This window comes from Erithacus rubecula (genome assembly GCF_903797595.1).
Source record: "Erithacus rubecula genome assembly, chromosome: 28".
Taxonomy (NCBI): Eukaryota; Metazoa; Chordata; class Aves; order Passeriformes; family Muscicapidae; genus Erithacus; species Erithacus rubecula.
In genome coordinates this window covers 1,500,400-1,524,524 of record NC_136680.1, presented here as the reverse complement: position 1 = coordinate 1,524,524, position 24,125 = coordinate 1,500,400, and the positions used below count along the sequence as shown (strand labels likewise).

General features: G+C 49.0%; 2 protein-coding genes across 3 annotated transcripts in view; one reads left to right on the top strand and one right to left on the bottom strand.

The window, feature by feature from the left end:
* The first annotated feature begins 44 nt into the window (after positions 1-44).
* GDF1 (growth differentiation factor 1) lies at positions 45-2,232 on the top strand. The gene is made up of 2 exons (XM_079328437.1): positions 45-549; positions 1,404-2,232. The coding sequence occupies exons 1-2, from the start codon at positions 288-290 to the stop codon at positions 2,192-2,194; spliced, it is 1,053 nt and encodes a 350-aa protein (XP_079184563.1). The 5' UTR covers positions 45-287; the 3' UTR covers positions 2,195-2,232.
* Positions 2,233-6,308: 4,076 nt separating this feature from the next.
* Positions 6,309-24,125, bottom strand: part of UPF1 (UPF1 RNA helicase and ATPase) — a 32,098-nt gene continuing 14,281 nt past the window's right edge. For both annotated transcript variants that reach the window (XM_079328122.1, XM_079328123.1), the window contains exons 10-24: positions 23,716-23,875; positions 22,872-22,990; positions 21,294-21,458; positions 20,986-21,100; positions 20,119-20,262; positions 18,315-18,528; positions 16,690-16,807; positions 15,657-15,813; positions 12,624-12,766; positions 11,094-11,268; positions 9,571-9,652; positions 8,459-8,620; positions 8,162-8,379; positions 7,739-7,861; positions 6,309-7,016 (exon numbers count right to left, since the gene is read on the bottom strand). In XM_079328122.1, the coding sequence (XP_079184248.1) occupies positions 7,742-7,861; positions 8,162-8,379; positions 8,459-8,620; positions 9,571-9,652; positions 11,094-11,268; positions 12,624-12,766; positions 15,657-15,813; positions 16,690-16,807; positions 18,315-18,528; positions 20,119-20,262; positions 20,986-21,100; positions 21,294-21,458; positions 22,872-22,990; positions 23,716-23,875 (2,092 nt within the window). In that variant the 3' untranslated portion in view covers positions 6,309-7,016; positions 7,739-7,741. The remainder of the gene's footprint in view (positions 7,017-7,738; positions 7,862-8,161; positions 8,380-8,458; positions 8,621-9,570; positions 9,653-11,093; positions 11,269-12,623; positions 12,767-15,656; positions 15,814-16,689; positions 16,808-18,314; positions 18,529-20,118; positions 20,263-20,985; positions 21,101-21,293; positions 21,459-22,871; positions 22,991-23,715; positions 23,876-24,125) is intronic.

Below are 24,125 nucleotides of genomic sequence, written 5' to 3'. Positions count from 1 at the left end.
AGGTAGAGCCGGCTCCGGGTCTGTCCCGGCTCCGGGCAGGGATTTTGGGAGCAGCGCTGGATTTCCAATCCCCATCCCTGAGCCCACGGACTTCGCTGGAGACGCGGAAAGCCCCGAAAGGGTTAAAGGGGTGCGGGGGGAGCCTGGAGCGATCCCACCCTCCGCCCAATCGCGGGAATCCCGCGGTGCGAATTGAGCAGCGAGCCCATCAAAGGCTCCGATCGCAGCGCCGGCTCCCGCGGGGCGCAGCCCGGGCTCTGCTCTTTGTCTGCGCCGGCCGAGCGGGGATGTGGCTCCTCCGCAGCCTCGCCTGGGCTCTGCTCAGCCCCGTCCTGTTCGCCGAGCTGAGCCGGCAGGAGAGTTCCCTGCTGCGATCGCTGGGGCTCAGCGCCAAGCCCAGCCCCGCCAGCCCCGCGCCCGTGCCCCCCGCGCTCTGGAGGATGTTCCAGCGCAGGGAAGCGCTGCCCCGGCCCCGCACGGACCGGGATCCCTGCAGGGTGGAGGAGCTCAGTGTCCCCGGGGACATCGTGCGCGTCTTCGCCGACCAAGGTACAGCCACGCCGCGTTCGGGGCTCTCCCGGCGCCGAGCCCCGGCTCCGCTCCTGCCTGCCCCGGGGCCGCTCCAGGAGAAATCCCGGCTGTGCCGAATCCCTGCGGACTCTGTCGGTGATGGTTTGTGGGTTTGGAACCCTCTGGCTGGGCTGAGGGAGCAGCTGCGCCGGGCTCTGTCCTGGAGCGCCCTAAATTCCCCCCGAGGTTTGATCCCGGTCCCGATCCCAGATTTTGGGGTCCCCGGTGGCGGAGGTGAGTGGGAATGTGGGGCAGGAATGGGATCGGCAGCAGCTCGGGCAGGGATGGGATGCTCGGCCCTCGGGCTGGGTCGTCCCCCCCCTCATTGTCCCAACACCTCTGGCTGCCCCTACGGCACATCTGGCTGACCTCCATGGCACATCTGGCTGACCCCTAGGGCACATCTGGCTGCCCCTACGACACATCTGGCTGACCCCCAGGGCACATCTGGCAGCTCCGAGCCGTTCTCAGTTCCCTGAGGACTGTTGGATTAGTGTCCCCGAGGTCTCAAGGCACCACAGAGCCTCTCGTGGTTCCATTTTTTCTCGGGCTGGCTGAACCAGGCAATTGTCCAAATTCGCTGCCGATCTCCCTCTTTTCCCCGTCCCGAGGATTCCAAATTCTGGAGCTGATTCTGCCCAACCCAATTCTGGAGCTGATCCTGCCCAGCCCGAGGGTTCCAAATTCTGCAGCTGATTCTGCCCAGCCCGAGGGTTCCAAATTCAGGCGCTGATCCTGCTCAGACGGAGGGTTTCCCCAGCCCATCACTGGAGCTGATCCTGCGCCCCCCGAGGGTTCAACCACCCCCACTCCTCTTTCTCCTTCTTTGTCAGGCCGTTTCCTCCCCGAGGGGCAGCCCCAGGGGCTCTGTCTGCGGAAACTCCTCTTCTTCAACCTCTCCGTGCTGGAGGAGGGCGAGCGCTTGACCATGGCCCAGCTGGAGCTCCAGTTCCAGCACAACTCGTACCCCACCCCGAGCCCGGGGCAGGTTCTGGAGCTCCGGCTGTACCCGGTGTCCCCCCGGGGGCTCCCCCAGCCCCGGCCGGGCCGGAGGCCGCTGCTGGAGCGGTCATTTGTCCAGCTGCACAAATCGCTGCTGTTCGACCTGAGCGCTGCGCTGAAGACGCCGGGCAGGAATTTGTCTTTGCTGCTGGAGATCTCAGCGAGCGGCGGCGCCGGGAGCCTGCGGAGCCTCTGCGCCAGCAGCGACTCCTTCGTGGCCAGCTCGCTGCTGGCGGTGTCGCTGGGCCGGCAGTGCCGCGCTGGCCGCAGCAGGAGGAGCGCGCCCAGCCCCTCGCTGACCCCCAGCCCGCTGTGCAAACCCCGCCGGCTTTACATCAGCTTCAGCGACGTGGGCTGGGAGAACTGGATCATCGCCCCGCAGGGCTACCTGGCCAACTACTGCGGCGGGGAATGTCCCTTCCCGCTGGCGGCCGAGCTCAACAGCACCAACCACGCGGTGCTGCAGACCATGGTGCACTCGCTGGACCCGCGGGGCACCCCGCAGCCCTGCTGCGTGCCCGTGCGCCTCTCGCCCATCTCCATCCTCTACTACGACAACAGCGACAACGTGGTGCTGCGGCACTACCAGGACATGGTGGTGGACGAGTGTGGCTGCAGGTAGCGGGTTTGGGGCGGGATAAATCCCGCTGGGATAAATCCCCGCTGGGATAAATCCCCGCTGGGATAAACCGCACAGGGAGAAATCCCCGCTGGGAGAAATCCCGCTGGGAGAAATCCCCGCTGGGAGAAATCCCCGCTGGGATAAATCCCGCTGGGATAAATCCCGCTGGGAGAAATCCCCACTGGGATAAATCCCGGCTAGGACCAATCCCGTTGGGATAAATCCCCGCTGGGACAAATCCCCACTGGGATAAATCCCACTGGGATAAACCCCACTGGGATAAACCCCACTGGGGTAAACCCCGCTGGGGTAAACCCCACTGGGATAAATCCCCGCTGGGATAAATCCCACTGGGATAAATCCCCGCTGGGATAAATCCCACTGGGATAAATCCCCGCGGTGTTCAGGGGGCACCGGGGGCTCCTCTGGGCGCTGGGGTGAGGCTGGAGCTGGTTTAGGGTTAGTTAGGAGGGGGTTAATGGGGTTATGACCGAGCCTGGTGTTGGTTTTCTTCTCTGCAGGGGTTGGTGGCGCCGGGCTGTGAATCCCAATTTCCCCTTTTGCTCCTGCCAGGGCTGCAGCTTTTTGGGGTTTTGGCTGAGCTCTGCAGGTTTCTCAGGGCATAAATGATTTTTTTTCTGGGTGAAACGGGGCCGGGGTTTTCCTGGGGGCTGATCCAGCTGCAGGGACTGGGATGGGGTGACCAAATCCCTTCCCAAGAGGGGCAGAGCCAGGCAGGAGCTGCTCCTGTGCTGATTTTAGGGTCAGGGGGTGGTTTGGGGACAGGGTTGGTGTTGGGTGGCCAAATGTACGGGAGGTTTTGCCTAAAAAAAAAGATTTTTGCCTAAAGAATGGAGATTTTAACCTAAAAAATCCCCTGGGAGCCGCGTGCCAAGGGCAGGGAATGCAGGGGTCACTCAGTATTAATTAATTTACCTCATTAGCAGATCGATGAGCCCAGGGTGTCCCCTGAGCGTGGCAGCCGAGCCTCGGGCAGGGGCAGAGCACAGAGCTCTGCACATTTTGCTTTTTGGGGTTTATTTTGGGGTTATTTTTGGTGATTTGTTGTTTTTGTGCTGGCCGGCAGCTCCAGCCCCGGGGTGTCGCTGAGCTCGGGGCAGGGAGGGGCAGCAGGGACCCCAATTTGGGGCACGGAGGGGCAGCAGGGACCCCAATTTGGGGCAGGGAGGGGCAGCAGGGATCCCAAATTTGGGGCAGGGAGGGGCAGCAGGGATCCCAAATTTGGGGCACGGAGGGGCAGCAGGGATCCCAAATTTGGGGCACGGAGGGGCAGCAGGGATCCCAATTTGGGGCAGGGAGGGGCAGCAGGGACCCCAATTTGGGGCAGGGAGGGGCAGCAGGGACCCCAATTTGGGGCAGCAGGGACCCCAATTTGGGGCAGGGAGGGGCAGCAGGGATCCCAAATTTGGGGCAGGGAGGGGCAGCAGGGATCCCAAATTTGGGGCAGGGAGGGGCAGCAGGGACCCCAATTTGGGGCAGCAGGGATCCCAATTTGGGGCAGGGAGGGGCAGCAGGGACCCCAATTTGGGGCAGCAGGGACCCCTATTTGGGGCAGCAGGGACCCCTATTTGGGGCAGCAGGGACCCCAATTCGGGCCATTTCCCATCCTTGGCTCTTTTCCCGAGGTTTTTTCCCAGCCCAGCTCCTGAGCTGTTCCCAGAGTGAGGCTCCCCTGCCACTCCTGGGATTTTGGGGGGAACTGAAAAGGAATCCGAGCTAAACTTGAATTTTTTCTCTTTATTTTTGAACTGTGAACGCGTAGTGCAGCTTTGGTTTTTATTTTGTTTTGCTGTTTTGTATCCATGTTGTGTCTCTCAGGTCTGATGAAGTTTTCTCACCCCCTCCCCCGGGGGAAGCACTGAGGGTTTAACCACTGGGGGTCCCTTTTTTGGTGATGTTTCTTTTTTTTTGTTTTAACACCCAAAATGTGGAGCTGAAGACCGAGGCTGGAGCAGCTTTAGCTGAACTCACATTTCCCAAATCCAGCATTTCCCACCCATTTCAGTGTCTGAAGGGCTGAACTCTGCAGGAACCAGGGAATTCTGATTTTAGAGGGGCAGAGGAAGAAAAGCTTGCAGTGTTCTGGGCTCACCTTGGCCTCAGCTTGTGCCAAGGCCAGGCCTAACCCCCCCTAGACCCAGCTTTGAGCCCTGAGCCTGGCAGGGCAAAGCCATTTTTGTGCTTTTCCCAAATCCTGGGGCTGGAAGGGGGGAGGGGGGGGCACTTCCCAGTTATCCCAGTTCTCCCAGTTGAGTTGCTCACCCCCTCTGCTATGCACACCCCCACTTTTGTACTAGTCTTGTGTTTAAAAAAAGTAATAAACTTGAAGTTTATACAATCAGACTAAAGCTTTAATGAATGTTGCATGGTTTCCTCATTGAAACTTAGGGGCCACCTTGAATGCAAGAGCTGTTTATTCTTTTTTTTTTTTTTTTTTTATTGATGACAAACAGGTTTTAAAACAGAACTGAGACAAAAAAAAAATCAATTCATTAAAAAAAAAAAAAAAAGGAAAACAAAAAGAGTTTTAATACCGTGCTAGCACTGATGTCTGGATTTATAAAACTCAAAAAGAGTTTGAACTGCTACAAAGGAAAAAAAACCAGCACGAAGCAGAGGCAAGCATTCCCAGCAGTGAAATAAAGGGTGAGGGGAGAGGAGGGGGCTACATTACTCATGGATAGCTTTGCACAGAGGGGTTCAGCTTAAACCTACCCAAAAATCTACAGCACTACACAGCCTACCAAGGAAAAAAAATTAAAAAAGCCCTTCGGCAATGTTAATAAATAAAACAAGTCCATCTCACGGGGAAGGAAGGTGGCCTGTGTCTCCATTCTCACACTGGTTTTAGAAGTCTAAACTCTGGAGGCTTTGGATGAGAAAAGAATGGGTTTAGTGAGTTTTTTTTTTGTGTTTTTTGCAGTTTTTTTGTGGTTTTTTTTTCTGCAGTTTCTCCCCCCCTGGGGTTGGGGGAGTTTGTCCCTCCCGGGCTGGGGGTGGCTCCACACCAGGGCAGGGATGTCCAGGAGGGACAGGAATGAAAAGGTTTCCTCCCTCCCCAGGTACAAAAAAGGGCTTTGAGCTGTTTGAAGTACATTCAGATGAGAGGTATTTTGAGTTTTTTCCCCCCCAAAAATAAGGACTAGAAACACTTGGAGCCCTTTGAGTGTAAAGCTAAACTCCAGCCTGAGCTGAGCCAGGCTCTGCTCAATCTCTGCTGCTGCTGCCAAGGGGGAGGTAGAGGTTATTCCAATTCAGGGATCTGCTAAAAACAGGGCTGGAGGAATCAATTCTCTCTCTGTGCTGCTCCTGAAGAGGTTCTGACAGAAATCAAAAGCTCCCAAGTGTTCCCCTGTGAGTGTTCCAGACACAGCTCCAGCTCAGAGCCTGGCTCCTCCTCGTGGGCTCTGCTCAGCCCTGATCCCAGCTGGGCTCAAAACTCCACATTGCACAAAGTTTTGCCAAAAATTATTTTTTCTACCTCTTGCAAACTTTGCTCCAACACCTCACTCTGTCCCTCTCCTGCCTCCATCACCCAAAGCCTGACCCCTTATCCCAAATTAAACCCAGCTCTGTCTCTCTGAGGCCACCACCTTCCACCACCTGCCTGCTTTGTCCATCCTACATTGGAGTCTTTACTTCCTGACCAAAATAATCCCCAATTTCCACTACCCCTCCCCAAAAAGCTGTGGGGAGCAAAGCAGGCCTGGCTGCACCTTCCCTCCAGGGCCGAAGGGCACAGGAACCCGTCCCCTGTCAAGCAGAAAGTTCATCTTTTACAGAAAGGCTGTTTTTCACAGAGTAGAGTCCAGACAGTTGCCAATTAAAGCAGACAGAAAACACTTTGAAACCCTCCTGCTGGAGCACGCAGGCTCCTCTCACTCACTGCTATCCCATGTAGGAAGAAGAGGCTGATTGCTGCAACTTGAAATCACACTGAAAGTTCTCAAGGATGGTGCTCTAATTTTTTGTTTGAAACATTTTTTTTTTTGGTTTTTTTTAAATTTTTTTTTTTTTGTAATATAAGCTTCTCAGAACAAGGATCTAAATCTCCCAGGTCCACCACTAAGAATTCAGAGACAAAACTTCTTTAAAAAAATTCAGTGCTCTTTTTGAAAGAATCTCTTTTAAAACCACCTCGTTCACAATGTGGGCGACACGATGACACCAAATTTCAGAGCCAGTGTTGGACAACAAAACCTGCACCTCAGAGTTGAGCAGCAGCTGGATTTCTGCTTGGCTGGCTGTCACCCAGGCAAGGATTTTCTCTTTTTCTTATTTTTTTCCCCTTTCTCTCTCAGATACTCTGTTCTAAAATACAAACAGCTCCCGCTAAAATAGATATTTTTTTTTATAGTCCCCCTCACGACAGGAGCCCAACTCTGAGATGAGGGTTTTCCTCTCCCCATCTGCTCTGCAGCATTTCCCAGGCCCTGCTCGCCCTAGAGAAGTGTGGAATGAAGTGAAACCTGCTTGGTGAGGCCCCTGCAGAGCTGGGGTGGGAGCAGGGCTCAGCTGAGCTGCTGGCTGAGCTCCAGCCCAGGGCTCGGCTCCTGGCGCAGTCTCCGTGTCTCCTCAGCTCCAGCAGTGGCTCTCGCGTGCTCCTCTCTCTCCTCTCTCTCTTTTCTCTCTCTCTCTCCTCTCTCCTTGGTTGGTTTCTCTTTCTCCTGTTGCTCTCACACAGTGGTGCTTCAGTTTTAGCAGTGGAAAACAGGTATCCATTTTATTTTATTTTTTTTATTACCCAGAATAAAATGCTGATGAACTAAGCTCCACGCAAGCTTAGCTCTTCTTCCTCAACCTGGGGGGCACAAGGAGAGCTTAGTTAGGCTTTAAACTAATTAGGGTTTAATTAGAGAGGGGGCAGTTTAAATCAGGGGGTGGACAGTTCAAATTAGGAGGAGGTGACACTTAAAATCTGAGGGGGAGGACAGTTTAAAGCAGGGGAGGGGACAATTTAAATCAGAGAGGGGACACTGAAAAGGGGACAGCTTAAATCAGGGAGGGACAGCTTAAATCAGGGAGGGACAGCTTAAATCAGGGAGGGACAGCTTAAATCAGAGGGGACAGCTTAAATCAGGGAGGGACAGCTTAAATCAGGGAGGGACAGCTTAAATCAGGGAGGGACAGCTTAAATCACAGGGAAGGGACAGTTTAAAGCAAGGAGGGGACAGAAAGGAGAGGTCAATTTAAATCAGGAAGAGGACAGTGAAGAGGGGACAGTTTAAATCAGAGAGGGCAGTTTAAATCCAAAGGGGACAATGAGGAGGGGACAGTTTAAATCAGGTGGGGGACACTTTAAATCAGAGGGAAGGGACATTTTAAATTAGGAGGAGGGACAGTTTAAATCTTGGGAGGACATCTTAAATTAGGCAGGGGACAGTTTAAAGCAAGGGGAGGGGACACTGAGGAGGGGACAGTTTAAATCAGGGGGAGGGGACAGGTTAAATGAGGGGGAGGGGACAAGTTAAATCAGGGGGAGGGGACAGTTTAAATCAGGGGGAGGGGACAGGGGTGGCTCACACTCTAATACTGTGACAGCCCCGTCACTCCACCATGTTGATAAGCTCGTTCCCCCTGGTAAGTTGAGTCCTGTGACAGTGCCACGTCAATCTGGGATTTAAACTCATCACCAAGGTAACTGTCCTGCAAGGGAAAGGGCAGGGAAGCCTCAAAACCAGTGCCCACAACCAGGTTAATCAGAGTGTTTGGTTTCTGGAAATCTGCTTTTCTTGGTGCAGAATTTCCCCAAATAAGGGATTTTTTGAGCTGCTCAAACTGAAGCAACACTTTGACCCCCAGCAGTGCAGGGTGCAAACGCTGCAGCTGAGTCACTGAGAGCAGTTTCAGTTTCACTTCCCTCAGCAAGGAGGAGCTGCAGGCAGAGATCACAACCCCCACAAAAACAGTTTGGTTGTTTTTTTTCCCCAAAAACCCCGCGCTCACCTGGGATAATTCTGGCTGGGAGAGCCCAGGCTGGCTCATCTGGGAGGGCTGGCTCATGGAGATGTAGCCCTGAGTCAGGGGGCCCTGGGAGAAGGGTTGGGACACCACATCCTGGCTGGCCTGGCTGTTGGGCAGGTTGGACTGGCTGCTGCCAGGAATCCCAAATCGGTTTTTCTGCCGCCCTCCGCGCCCGGCTTTGCCCTTGGGAGCCCCACGGCCTGGAGGGGAGCAAAGGCAGCACTGAGCAGCTGGGCAGCCACCCACACACCTGAATTTGGGACAATTCTGTGCCCTTACCTGCAGCAGGGCCATTGGCCTGGCCAAAGTAGCCCGGGGGGGGCATGGGGGGCATGACCAGGTTGAAGGGGATGGGGATGTTCATGGCTGTGACGTGGCTGGGGCCGGCGCTGATCATCCCAATCTGGTCGTGGGTCTGGAAGTACATGTTGGATGGGCGACCTGGGGGGGAGAGCAGGGGGAGAGGGTCAGGGGGCTGCAGGGGCAGGGCAGGGGGCTGCAGGGTCACTCCTGGGCACTGCAGGGTCAGGGGGCTGCAGGGGCAGGGCAGGGGAGAGAACAGAGTCACTTCTGGGCACTGCAGGGTCAGGGGGCTGCAGGGGCAGGGGGCTGCAGGGTCACTCCTGTGCACTGCAGGTCCGGGGGCTGCAGGGTCACTCCTGGGCACTGGAGGGGCAGTTCAGGGGGCTGCAGAATCACTCCTGGGCACTGCAGGGTCACTCCTGGGATTCCAGCACCAATTCCCAGCCCTGCAGCAGTTCTGGGGATTTTAGGATCAATTCTGGGATTCCAGGATCAATTTCCAGCCCCACAGCAGTTCTGGGGATTTTAGGATCAATTCTGGGATTCCAGGATCAATTTCCAGCCCTGCAGCAGTTCTGGGGATTCCAGGATCAATTCTGGGGATTCCAGCACCAATTCTGGGATTCTAGGATCAATTTTGGGGATTCCAGGATCAATCCATCCCAAACATTTTCACTCCTTAAATCCCAAACATTTTCACTCCTTAAATCCACACCAAACATTTTTTACTCCTCAAATTCATCCCAAACATTTTCACTTCTTCAAATCCATCCTAAACATTTTCACTCCTTAAATCCATCCCAAACATTTTCACTCCTTAAATCCATCCCAAACATTTTCACTTCTTCAAATCCATCCCAAACATTTTTCACTCCTTAAATCCCAAACATTTTTCACTCCTTAAATCCCAAACATTTCCACCCCTCGAATTCCGCATTTTTCCAGCGCTTCCAACTCTAACCCTTTACCAAACTCAAAATTCTCACAGCTTGAAAAGCTTTGAAGAACTCCCCAAGTTTGAGGTGTGTCAGATGTGACCCCTCAGGGGTTGAAGCCCCCCTGGAGGGGAATTTGGGGTGTTTCCTCACCTTGGCTGCTGCGGTCGTAGACGGAGCCGGGGATGATGGCCTCGCGCGCGTCGTACATGGCCGTGGTCATGAACCTGGCTCCCTGCAGAATATCCCTCATTAAACACCCACCCTCAGTCATTAGCCCCCAAAACACCTCTCACTGCTACCTCAGAGGGAGGTGTTTTGGGGAAAAATCCAGAAAAATCCACAGGTCACAGAGATGTTGAGGGAATGGATAAATTCTAGCGCAGCGAAAAAAAAATTAATTATTATTTCAGCCGTATCTTGGTCACCAAAAATAAGATTTTCCAGCAGTTTGTCCAAATATTTGATGAATTCTATTCTATTCTAATTCTATTCTAACCTATTTGATTCTGTTCTAATTCCATTCTATTCTGTTCCTATTCCATTTCTATTCTACTTTATTCTTATTCTAATTCTATTCTTATTCTAATTCTATTCTAATTCTTATTCTATTCTATTCTTATTCCATTCAATTTCTATTCTATTCTATTCCTATTTCTATTCTATTCTAATTTCTAGTCCATTCCATTCCTATTCTACTCTATTCTTATTTCATTTCTATTCTATATATTTGATAAAGTCTATTCTGATAATTCCCTTGCTCTATTCACTGCCCTGTGGTGGCTGGAAGCTCCTCCAATAACAATTTATGTTAAAAATCAAATATAAAACTTGCAGCTTGAGGGTTAAAATTGAATTTACAATTTCTACCTTTTATTTCTGAGGGTCAAAAGTGAATTTAACATTCCTACACAAACCAGGGACCACCAGGTTTTGGGACCCCCAGGGTTTGGGGATCCCCAGGATTCAGGACCCCCAGGGTTTGGGATTCCCAGGTTTTGGGGTGCCAGGGTTTGGGACCCCCAGGGTTTGGAGATCCCCAGGGTTTGGGACCCCCAGGATTTGGGACCCCCACAGTTTGGGGATCCCCAGGGTTTGGGACCCCCAGGATTTGGGACCCCCACAGTTTGGGGATCCCCAGGGTTTGGGACCCCCAGGATTTGGGACCCCCACAGTTTGGGGATCCCCACAGTTTGGGACCCCCAAGATTTGGGATCCACAGGGTTTGGATATCCAGGATTCAGGACCCTCAGGGTTTGGGGTGCCCAAGGTTTGGGGTGCCCAGAGTTTGGGGTGCCCAGGGTTTGGGGTGCCCAAGGTTTGGGGTGCCCAGGGTTTGGGGTGTCAGGGTTTGGGGTGCCCAGAGTTTGGGGTGCCCAGGGTTTGGGGTGCCCAGGGTTTGGGGTGCCCAGGGTTTGAGGTGTCAGGTTTTGGGGTGCCCAGGGTTTGGGGTGCCCAAGGTTTGGGGTGCCCAAGGTTTGGGGTGCCCAGAGTTTGGGGTGCCCAGAGTTTGGGGTGCCCAGGGTTTGGGGTGCCCAGGGTTTGGGGTGTCAGGGTTTGGGGTGCCCAGGGTTTGGGGTGCCCAGAGTTTGGGGTGCCCAGAGTTTGGGGTGCCCAGAGTTTGGGGTGTCAGGGTTTGGGGTGCCAGGGTTTGGGGTGCCAGGGCAGGCACTCACAGGGTTGATGGTGTTCACCAGCTTGCGGGGTTTGCTGAACTGCATCAGGCTCTCCCTCAGGTTGTTCAGGGGTCCCTCCACCAGCACCTTCTGCTCCTTGTAGTAATTCAGGAGGTGATTCCAGAGGGGCTGCTTGGACAGGGCTTTGGGGTTCCCCACAATGATCACCCCATACCTGTCAGACCACAGAGAAACCACAATTAATTCAATTAATTTAACCACAACAGTGACATTAAAACCGTGCTGATGTCAGGACAGCCCCTGGTTCTTCTCTCTGAGAGCTGAATTGTTTGCAGCAATCATTCCAGATGTGGTTCAACACCTGGAAGGAGATTGCTGCAGCCAGTTTGTCCAAATTTTCTCCTCCAGGTTTGCTCTGTGTTCAACCAAACCCCCCTGAGCTGGTTTGGAAGTTTGGGAACAGCAGGGAAGTCAAGCAGCATTGTGCTGGATCCCATCTCAGCTTTCTGGGATTAAATCCATTTAAAAAAATGGAAAATGGACAAAAAGTGAAGGGATCTGTGCTGGGAATGGGAAGGATGTGGTGACTTCTGAAATTCCTGAGGCCAAAAGGTGACAGGGGCTGAGTGAGCAGTGGTACAGAAGGATTTGGGGTGGAGAGAGCCTGGAACTGACCCAGTGCCACCTGCATGGGCAGGGACATTGCCAGGGTCCAGGGGCAGCCACAGCTGCTCTGGCAATTCCATCCTAGACAAGAATTCCTTCCTAAAATCCCCTCCAGACTCCCCTTTTCCAGTTTAAATCCATTCCCTGTGTACTGGAATCCCAGTCCTTACCCAAATCTTCCCCAGCTCTCCTGGAGCCCTTTGAGGCTCTGGAACAGCTCCAAGGTTTCTCTGGAGCTTCTCTTCTCCAGCCTTGGACACTTCCAGGGATGAAGCTGCTCTGGGAATTCCATCCCATCACCTCCCCACCTCCCAGGGAGGAATTCCTTCCCAAATACCCTCTGGGGAGCCATTCCCTGTGTCCTGTCCCTCCATCCCTCATCCCAAATCTTCTCCAGCTCTCCTGGAGCCTGGAAACAGCTCCAAAGTTTCTCTGGAGCTTCTCTCCTCCATCTTTGGATGGAGCTGCTCTGGGAATTCCATCCCATCCCATCCCCTCCCCACCTCCCAGGGAGGAATTGCCTCCCAAAATGCCCTCTGGGCAGCCATTCCCTGCGTCCTGTCCCTCCATCCCTCACCCCTGGAGCTCTTTCCATTTAAGAAACAGCTCCAAAGTTTCTCTGGAGCTTCTCTCCTCCATCTTTGGATGGAGCTGCTCTGGGAATTCCATCCCATCCCATCCCCTCCCCACCTCCCAGGGAGGAACTGCCTCCCAAAATGCCCTCTGGGCAGCCATTCCCTGTGTCCTGTCCCTCCATCCCTCATCCCTGGAGCTCTTTCCATTTAAGAAACAGCTCCAAAGTTTCTCTGGAGCTTCTCTCCTCCATCTTTGGATGGAGGGGCTCTGGGAATCCCATCCCATGCCCTGGGCAGCCAGTGCCCTGTGCTGTCCCTGTGCCCTCACCTGGCTCTGGTCAGGGCCACGTTCAGCCTCCTGGGGTCGTTGAGGAAGCCAATGCCCTGGTGCTCGTTGGCCCTGACACAGGACAGGATGATGAAATCCTTCTCCCTGCCCTGGAAGGCATCCACACTGGCAATTTCCACCTCCTGCAGCACAGCAAAACACCTCAGCTGGAGCAAAACTCAGCAGCTTTATGACAGTGCATGTCTGAGCAAATGCAGGCTGCAGCATATGCACCAGCCAGACCATATTTATATTTATATCTATATCTGTATATACATCTATAGCTATATCTGTATCTATATTTGTATCTATATCTGTATCTGTATCTATATTTGTATCTATATTTGTATCTTTATCTATATCTGTTTCTATATCTGTATCTATATCTATATTTGTATCTATATGTGTATCTTTATCTATATCTGTTTCTATATCTATATTGGTATCTATATCTATATTTGTATATGTATCTATATTTGTATATATATCTATATTTGTATATATATCTATATTTGTATCTTTATCTATATCTGTTTCTATATCTATATTTGTATATCTATATGTATATATATCTGTATATACATCTATATCTGTATCTATATCTATATATATATATATCTGTATTTCTATCTATATCTGTATTTGTATCTATATCTGTATTTTTATCTATATCTGTATTTTTATCTATATCTGTATTTTTATCTATATCTGTATCTATATCTATATACATATATATATATCTGTATTTCTATCTATATCTGTATTTGTACCTATATCTATATTTTTATCTGTATCTGTATCTATATCTATATGTATATATATATATCTGTATTTGTATCTATATCTATATCTGTACTTGTACCTATATCTATATTTTTATCTATATCTGTATCTATATCTATATGTATATATATATATCTGTATTTCTATCTATATCTGTATTTGTATCTATATCTATATGTATATATATATATCTGTATTTGTATCTATATCTGTATTTGTATATATATTTATATCAATATCTATGGTATTTTTCTCCATATTTTGCTAATTGTTTTTCTCCATATTTTGCTGTTCATTCACACCCTTTGCTGTTTTTTCTGTGTATTTCTTAGTTTAAACCAATGTTTGTAACAAATACACAAAATAAGGAATTTTTAAGTGTTTTTCTTGTTAAAAACCTTCAAAGCCACTGAAATATGAACTGTGCTAAAATCAAGGGGAAAAAAGCTAAAAAACAAAATATCAAAATTAAAAAACTCAAAATATTATTTTGAAAATCCACCAATCATTGTACCTGAGGGGCTGGTGGAAGGCACATAAACAAGATAAAAACACCAATCAAAAAAATGCAAAATGATGTAAACAGCAGCCTTAAAATGTGCAATTAAAGCTAAAAATTAAACAATAAATCATCTGCATGAGCAGCTTCCCCAGAGGGGAACAGAAAATCTCAGCTCAGGAGAAATTTTCATGTTCAGAGTTTTATGGTTCTCCTGTTTTCTCCAAAAGCAGCTCTTTGCACAGAGGTATTGCCAAAAAAATAAAAAATAAAAGTTCTGACTGTTCCAAAATTTTGTAGGATGAGAGTTTCAAATGAGCTGTGAGAAATCTCAGTGAGAGGGAGAAATCATTGCTGGCACAGGGAAAAAAAAAAAAAAAGAGATTTCCAAAAATTTCCTTGCAGTGAAAAAAAAAAAACTCTCAAGAGTGCAAAAGAAGATATTGAAATATTGAATGATCCTGTTTGTAGCAGCTCATTTTTGTGTTTGGTGGAGGAGTTGCACTGGTGTTCCCAGGATAATCAATCCTGTGGGTTTATTTATTTTATTTGTTTATTATTTTATTTTGTTTATTTGTTTAGTTTCCTGGCATGGAGGGGCTTCTGTGCCTCAGAGGATTTGTTGGAGTTTCTTTATTCACAGATTTTAGCAGGGATTTTTCTTTTCTCTGTTCCTAATTCTTCCCTTGGATTGTCATCAAAATCAAGTGAAAAATCAAAAAAAAAAATATTGATTGATGTTAAGCAAAACCAACTCAAAAATTAAAAAAAAAAAAAAAAAAATCAATATTAACCAAGTGAAAAATCCAAAAAAATATTGATTGATGTTAAGCAAAACCAACTCAAAAAAAAAAAAAAAAAAAAAAAAAATCAATATTAACCAAGTGAAAAATCCAAAAAAATATTGATTGATGTTAACCAAAACCAACTCAAAAATTCCAAAAAAAAGAAAAAAAAAATCAATATTAACCAAGTGAAAAATCCAAAAAAATATTGATTGATGTTAACCAGAACCAATTCAAAATTTTTAAAAAATATTGATTGGTATTAACCAAAACCAACTCAAAAAAAATCAATCGATATTAACCAAAATCAACTCAAAAATTCAAAAATAATCAATATTAACCAATATTAACTCCAAATTCAAAAAAACCCCAAAGCCTGAGGATGGAACAAACAGAAATGGCAGAGAATTTCCCAGTCTGTGCCTTTTTTTTTTGTTCTTTACTCACAGATTTTAGCAGGGATTTTTCTTTTCTCTGTTCCTAATTCTTCCCTTTGATTGTCACCAAAATCAAGTGAAAAATTCAAAAAAATATTGATTGATATTAATCAAAACCAACTCAAAAATTCAAAAAATATTGATTGGTATTAACCAGAATCAACTAAAAAAAAATCCATCGATATTAACCAAAATCATCTCAAAAATTCAAAAATAATCGATATTAACCAAAATCAACTCAAAAATTCAAAAAATATTGATTGGTATTAACCAGAACCAATTCAAAAATTAAAAAAATATTGATTGGTATTAACTAGAACCAACTTAAAAATTAAAAATACACTGACTGATATTAACCAAAATCAACTCAAAAAAATCCATCGATATTAACCAAAATCAACTCAAAAATTCAAAAATAATCGATATTAACCAATATCAACTCCAAATTCAACAAAACACCAAAGCCTGAGGATGGAACAAACAGAAATGGCAGAGAATTTCCCAGTCTGTGCCTGTTTTTGGTCAGTACCTGGTAGAGTTTGGTGTGCAGGGAGCCACTGAACTGCATGTACTGCACCAGGTAGGAGCGCTGGCCCTCGTAGGGGGTGATGATTCCAATCTGGTCAGGCTTGGCCCCAGCCTTGAGCAGCTTGGTGGTGATTTTCTCCACGTTGGCAGCTTCAGTCCTGCACAAATGGGGCACATTGGGTCAGCCAAGGGCAGCAGGGATGGGGTTTTTTTAAGTTAATGGGATTGAAGTGGTTCCCATGTCAGGGTAAAGATCAATTCTGGTTGTTCAAGAGGGGTTTGGGTTAAAACCAACATCTTAAAGGTTTCAGGAGGACTCAAATTTCACCTCTACAACAGTTCCTTGCTGGATTTTTATGTACACATTGAGTTTTTACAATCAGCATCATTCTAAACATCCCCCAGATCCCTCTGGTTGCTTTATCCTAAAGTTTTAAATATAGAATGTTTTGAATGTCATGCTCCCTATCAGCCCAGCATTGTGCAGTTTGTTTGTGCTCAATCTGTTTCACTGTATCCAGTCTTGCACATGCTGCTCAGGAAACAGATTGAGATATTTTTAATCTCAGCTGGTATTTTTTTTACAAGTTGGGTTGGTTTTCCCTGCCAGGAACAATCATGACCCAAGAGGAGCAAATTTTAAGTTTATTTGTTTAAAAGAAAAAGGTGGTATGTGCAGGAAAAAGGGGGAGAAATTAATTTTCATCTCTTTTGGACTAAATGAGATTCAAGATTCTGCTTGAGGAGTTACTGGAATTCAAAATGTGACTTGATCAGCATTTCCTGCTGGCCCAAATTTATCCACATCAGGCATTTTATCATCCCCTGCTCTACTCCCAGTGGGGAAAAAACTCTTCACACCAAGCCCAGCTCAGCTCTGAGCCTTTTGCTCCTGGTTTGCTGTAAAAGGAGCCCAGGGAAAACCAATCAGGCTGTGCCCCCCTGAGGGAAGCATTTGTTACTGAGGGATTATTCACTTTATTCCCCAGCCCTGGCACACTTAGGCCAGGCTTAGCTGGCAGAGCCTGGCTCACCTGTTGAGGTAGGAGGTGCCTGAGCTGGCAATCTCCTCCTGGCCCTGGGTCACGTAGAAGAACATGGGTTTGTCAGGCTGGGGCCACTGGAAATCAAAACCTTTCTTCACCCTGTCAGCTGAAAGGAGCAGAACAAATCAGCAACAGCACTCTGCAATTTCCATATCAAAGCACCTCAAAGTGAAGCCTGATGGAAATTTTAATTTTTTATTAAAACACTGAATCCAGATGAGAGAACTCCTGCTTTGATCCCTGCTGAAGATTTGCTCTCTTCAGTTCCCAGGAACCTTTAGTGTCACTCTCTTTTCAGATGATAATTTTAATATAAAATCCTATTCACTCTCCAGATTGTTCCAACAGCATCAATACCTTCCAGGCCATGGAGACAGAAACCAGAAGAATTAACCCAAAATGGACAGAAACAGCCCCAAATGAACACAAATAGTCTGAATTGAACAGGACTAACCCAAAGTGAACAAGGCTGACCCCAAATGAACATAGCTCACCCCAAATGGACAGGGCTCACCCCAAATGAGCAGGGCTCACCTCAAATGAGCAGGGCTAATCCTAAATGAGCAGGGCTCACCCCAAATGAACATGGCTCACCCCAAATGAACATGGCTAATCCTAAATGAACAGAGCTCACCCCAAATGAACAGGGCTCACCCCAAATAAGCAGGGCTAATCCTAAATGAGCAGGGCTCACCCCAAATGAACATGGCTCACCCCAAATGGACAGGACTCACCCCAAATAAGCAGGGCTAATCCTAAATGAACAGAGCTCACCCCAAATGAACAGGACTCACCCCAAATAAGCAGGGCTAACCCTAAATGAGCAGGGCTCACCCCAAATGAACATGGCTAATCCTAAATGAACAGAGCTCACCCCAAATGAACAGGGCTCACCCCAAATGAACAGGGCTCACCCCAAACGAGCGGGACTAATCCTAAATGAACAAGGCTCACCCCAAATGAGTAGGGCTAACCCCAAATGAACAGGGCTCTCCCCAAATGAGCAGGGCTCTCCCCAAACGAGCGGGGCTCACCCCAAACGAGTGAGGCTCACCCCAAACGAGTGAGGCTCACCCCAAACGAGTGAGGCTCACCCCAAACGAGTGAGGCTCACCCCAAACGAGCGGGGCTCACCCCAAATGGACAGGACTCACCCCAAATGAGCAGGGCTAATCCTAAATGAACAGAGCTCACCCCAAATGAACAGGGCTCACCCCAAATGAACAGGGCTCACCCCAAATGAACAGGGCTCTCCCCAAACGAGTGAGGCTCACCCCAAACGAGCAGGGCTCACCCCAAACGAGTGAGGCTCACCCCAAACGAGTGAGGCTCTCCCCAAACGAGCGGGGCTCATCCTAAATGAACAGGGCTCCCCCCAAACGAGTGAAGCTCATCCCAAACGAGCGGGGCTCATCCTAAATGAACAGGGCTCACCCCAAACGAGCGGGGCTCACCCCAAACGAGCGGGGCTCACCCCAAATGAGCGGGGCTCTCCCCAAACGAGCAGGGCTCATCCTAAGTGAACAGGGCTCCCCCCAACCAAAGCCACTCAGGTTCCCATTACAGAAAGGCACCGTTTAGTGCCCTGCCCTGGCTGCTGCCCAGCCCCTCACCTGCCGTGACGCCGTTCTGCAGCGAGCCCTCGTAGAAGATGTTGGAGGGGAAGGCGCTGAGGGCGGGGTGCATGCGGTACTGCACCTGCAGCCGGATGGGCCGGATGCCCAGCACCACCAGCCGCTCAAACAGCGACTGCGACAGCCCCGCCTTGGCCGCCTTCTTGCACATCACCACGGGCCCCAGCTGGCAGTGGTCACCCACCAGGATCAGCTGTGGGAACAGGGGGACACCTCAGATGGGCTGATGGAGGGTTTGGAGTGATGGAAATATCCCCGTGGAAAATGAGGAGTGCGATATGGGTTGGATTTAAAATTGCATCAGGATTCGCCTTCCCAGTTTGGAGCTGTCCCCTGTGTCCTGTCCCTCCATCCCTCATCCCAAATCCCTCTCCAGCTCTCCTGGAGCATCTTCCAGGCTCTGAGCTCTCCCTAGACTTTCTCTTTCTACTCTGGCTTTGAATCCTCCCAGGGAACAATTCCCAATAATCCACCCAGATTCCCCTTTCCCAGTTTGGAGCCATTCCCTGTGTCCTGTCCCTCCATCCCTCATCCCAAATTTCTCTCCTGGAGCCCCTGCAATCCTGGCTAACACCATCCTGTCACCCTGTGACAGCTCAGATGGGCTGATGGAGTGTTTAGAGTGATGGAAATTATTGGGAAAAAAATGGAAAGTGCAGGAGTGCAATATGGGTTGGGAGGATCTTTAATCCTATGTAATCTCCCCTTTCCCAGTGCCTGTCCCAAATCCTCTCCAGCTCTCCTGGAGCCCCTTCAGGCTCTGGAAGTGGCTCCAAGGTTTCCCTGGAGTTTCTCTTTCCAGCCCCAGCTTCTCTGGGAATTCCATCCCAGCCCCTCCCCTCCCTCACAGGTAATGATTTCCCCTAAATATAAAACCCAAACCCACTCTCTGTCACTTTAATCCATTCCTTGACACATGAGGAATTAATCATCCTAAATTGTGATAAGATCCAGCTCTCCCCAGAGGCTCAGGAACCTTTAGTGTCACTCTCTTTTCAGAGAATCATTTTAATATAAAATCCTATTCACTCTCCAGATTGTTCCAACAGCACCAACACCTTCCAGGCCATGGAGACAGAAACCAGCAGGATTAACCAAAAACCAACAGGATTAACCCCAAATGAACAGGAACAGCCCCAGATGAACAGGAACAGCCCCAGATGAACAGGACTAACCCCAAATGAACAGGAACAGCCCCAGATGAACAGGAACAGCCCCAAATGAACAGGAACAGCCCCAGATGAACAGGAACAGCCCCAAATGAACAGGATTAATCCAAAACAAACAGGGCTGACCCCAGGTGAACAGGGATGACCCCAAGTGAACAGGGTTGACCCCAGATGAACAGGGATGACCCCAGGTGAACAGGGATGACCCCAAGTGAACAGGGATGACCCCAAATGAACAGGGATGACCCCAAGTGAACAGGGATGACCCCAGGTGAACAGGGCTGACCCCAGGTGAACAGGGATGACCCCAGGTGAACAGGGATGACCCCAGGTGAACAGGGATGACCCAAATGAACAGGGATGACCCCAGGTGAACAGGGCTGACCCAAATGAACAGGGATGACCCCAGGTGAACAGGGATGACCCCAGGTGAACAGGGCTGACCCCAAGTGAACAGGGCTGACCCAAATGAGCAAAACTAACCCCAAATGAAGTCAGTTAGGTTCACCTTATGAAAAAGGAACAACTCTGTGAGCCCAGAGCAGGCAGGGGGCAGCTCAGTGCCCCCCCTGCCGTGCCCCCAGCCCCCCCTGCAGCAGCCCAGGCCCATGTACCTGCTTGGCCCCCAGCACCACGGGCACCATGCACTCGGGCTCGGTGGCCTGCGTGCTCTCGTCGATGAGGATGGAGCGGAACTGCATCTTGGCCAGGCGGGGATCGCCCGCGCCCACGCAGGTGCAGCAGATCACATCTGCATTCTGGGGGACAGCAGGGGTTATATGGGGTGCAGCAGATCACATCTGCATTCTGGGGGACAGCAGGGGTTATATGGGGTGCAGCAGATCACATCTGCATTCTGGGGGACAGCAGGGGTTATATGGGGTGCAGCAGATCACATCTGCATTCTGGGGGACAGCAGGGGTTATATGGGGTGCAGCAGATCACATCTGCATTCTGGGGGACAGCAGGGGTTATATGGGGTGCAGCAGGGGTTATATGGGGTGCAGCAGATCACATCTGCATTCTGGGGGACAGCAGGGGTGACACTGATAGAGGCCATGGCAGCACTGGGATTTGGGGGTGCAGCACTGGGATTTGGGGGTGCAGCACTGGGATTTGGGGTGCCAGCAGGGGGATGTGGGGGTGCAGCACTGGGATTTGGGGGTGCAGCACTGGGATTTGGGGGTGCCAGCAGGGATTTGGGGGTGCAGCACTGGGATTTGGGGGTGCAGCACTGGGATTTGGGGGTGCCAGCAGGGATTTGGGGGTGCAGCACTGGGATTTGGGGGTGCAGCACTGGGATTTGGGGGTGCCAGCAGGGATTTGGGGGTGCAGCACTGGGATTTGGGGGTGCAGCACTGGGATTTGGGGGTGCCAGCACTGGGATTTGGGGGTGCCAGCAGGGATTTGGGGGTGCCAGCAGGGATTTGGGGGTGCAGCACTGGGATTTGGGGGTGCAGCACTGGGATTTGGGGTCTCACCATCAGCAGCTCCCTCTCTGCTGTGCGTTTCAGTGCCCTGTATCTCTTCTCATCAGCAGAGGAAAGTTCTCCAGTCTCATCCTTGAGCTGCTGCAGCTTCTGAAGCTCTGGCATGCTGAAAACAACAAAAAAAAAACCCACCAAAAATTTCCACTTTACAACCCAACCAACTCTGTAGGACTGCAGCCAAAATTATTTTTGAACTCAACAAAACAACCCCACCAAGCAAACAACACTGCTGCAGTGACAACACCCCCCAGCTGTGCCCACCACAAACTGCAAATTTCAGGGGTTCCCTCCCTGCTGACCTGTCCATGTTCCTGATCTGGTTGTGCAGGGCCAGGAAGGACACGGGGGAGTCGATGGCCTCACGGCTCTTGGCACACAGACGAACCACCTTGAGGCCAGTCTGGTGGATCTTCTCTGTCAGCTGATCCACGGCGATGTTGCTGGGAGCACACACCAGCACAGGCCTGGAGAAACAGCAAAAGGGCAGCTAAAATCAGCCAGGAGTCAGCCAGGCAGCAGGAAAAGGGCAGGGAGAAAATCAGGTCAAAATCAGGGAGAAAATCAGGCAAAAACTGGCAGAAAATCAGGCAAGAATCGGCAAAAATCAGGCAAAAACCGGCAAAAATCAGAGAGAAAATCAACCAAAAATCAGCCAAATGTCAGCTAAAATCAGCCAGACAGCAGGAAAAGGGCAGGGAGAAAATCAGGTCAAAATCAGGCAGAAAATCAGGCAAAAATCGGCAAAAATCAGGCAAAAACTGGCAAAAATCAGGCAGAAACCGGCAAAAATCAGAGAGAAAATCAGACAAAAATCAGGCAAAAATCAGGCAGAAACCGGCAAAAATCAGAGAGAAAATCAACCAAAAATCAGCCAAAAAATCAGACAAATGTCAGCTAAAATCAGCCAGGAGTCAGCCAGGCAGCAGGAAAAGGGCGGGTAGAAAATCAGGTCAAAATCAGGCAGAAAATCAGGCAAGAATCGGCAAAAATCAGAGAGAAAAATCAGCAAAAAAATCAGACAATAATCAGCCAAATGTCAGCTAAAATCAGCCAGGAGTCAGCCAGACATCAGGTAAACATCAGGCATAAAATCAGGCAAAAATCAAGCAGAAACCACCAAAAATCAGCCAGAAAATCAGCCAAACATCAGCCAAACGTCAGCTAGAATCAGCTAGGAATCAGCCAGACATCAGGCATAAAATCAGGCAAAAATCAGGCATAAAATCAGGCAAAAATCAGGCAGAAAATCAGGCAAAAACCACCAAAAATCAGAGAGAAAATCAGCCAGAGAATCAGCCAAAAATCAGCCAGAAACACCCAAAAATAGGCCAAGAAATCAGGCCAGAAATCAGCCAAGAAATCAGCCAGAATCAGCCAGACATCAGGCAAAAAATCAGGCAGAAAATCAGCCAAAAACCAACCAAAAAATCAGCCAAAAACCACCCAAAAATCAACCAAACAATCAGCCAGACATCAACCAAAAATCAGCCAAAATTCAGCCAGAAACCAGCCCAGAAATCAGCCAAACATCAGCCAGAATCAGCAAAGAAATCAGCCAAGACACCAGCCAAGAAAATCAGGCAGAAAATCAGGTAGAAATCAGGCAGAAAATCAGGTAGAAATCAGGCAGAAAATCAGGTAGAAATCAGGCAGAAAATCAGGCAGAAAACCAGCCAACACTCTCAATAAACTGCATTTTTTCCCCCACTCGACTTGCAATAAAACACAAGTAATAACACATCCCCTGAAATATGCTGGGAATATTTTGTGCCCCCAGAAAATGGCACAGCTGAATGACACAAATGATTTTTGCTTTTCCAGACTGTGCAATAAGCAGCCCCAGGCTGAGGCTCAGCAGTTGTGTCTCTGTCTCTCACCCATTGCCCTGCCTGGCCAGGTGATACACAATGGTGGCTGATGTCACTGTTTTCCCAGTGCCAGGGGGACCCTGGATAAGGCTCAGAGGACGTTGCAGGACAGTCTTGACAGCATAAACCTAAAAAAAAAAAATGGTCATTTTTATTGTAAATTAATATTTCATCCCCAAATATTCTCAGTCCTTAAATTCATTTTGAGCGTTAAATTTACCCCAAGTATTTTCAGCCTCAACTTCCATTCCAAATATTTTCACTCCTCAATTCCATTCCAAATATTTTCAGCCTCAACTTCACCCCAAATATTTTTAGCCTCAACTTCATCCCAAAGATTTTCACTCCTCAAATTTACCCCCAACCATTTTAAGCCTCAAATTCATCCCAAGCATTTTCACTTCTCTAATCCATCCCAAGCATTTTCACTCCTCAAATTCACCCAACATTTTCACTCCTCAAATTCACCCCAAACATTTTCAGCCTAATTCACCCCAAACATTTTCACTCCTAAAATCCTTCCCAATTATTTTCAGCCTCAAATTCACCCCAAACATTTTCAGCCTAATTCACCCCAAACATTTTCACTCCTAAAATCCTTCCCAATTATTTTCAGCCTCAAATTCACCCCAAACATTTTCACTCCTCAAATTCACCCCAAACATTTTCACTCCTCAATTTCACCCCAATTATTTTCAGCCTAATTCACCCCAAACATTTTCACTCCTCAAACCCATCCCATTTTCAGCCCCAAATTCCATCTTTTTCAGCACTTTGCAATCCACCCCTGCAAGCCCAGGATCTCAGTTATTTAACCTCTTCCTGCCCTGCTGCCAGTGGGAGTTGAGGTTACCTGAGAGTGGTTGAGGTCAGGGAGACCCTGGGCTGTGAAACGTTTTGGCAGCTGGCATTTGATGATGACATCTTCCACCTCATGCCCCAAAAGTTTGTGGTAAATGTACCCAGACACTGAGGTCTCATCCACTGCAAATGTTTTCAGAGCACTCTGCATCCTGAAAAGGAGGAAAAAGCAAAAAAATTATTTCTAAAGATCAGTGTGGCACCCATAGGTGTCCTGTACCAAATACCAGCACAAATGGGAAAGAGAACAACATCCAATGTTTGTTAATTGAATTAAAATCATAAAAATTACACTCTGAGAAGACAGATTTTGGTTTTTCCCTTTGTGAACATCACAAGGTGTTCTCAGAAAAAAATGGAGAAGAGCAGCAGCCTTTGGTGACAGAATCTGTGAGAGGAATT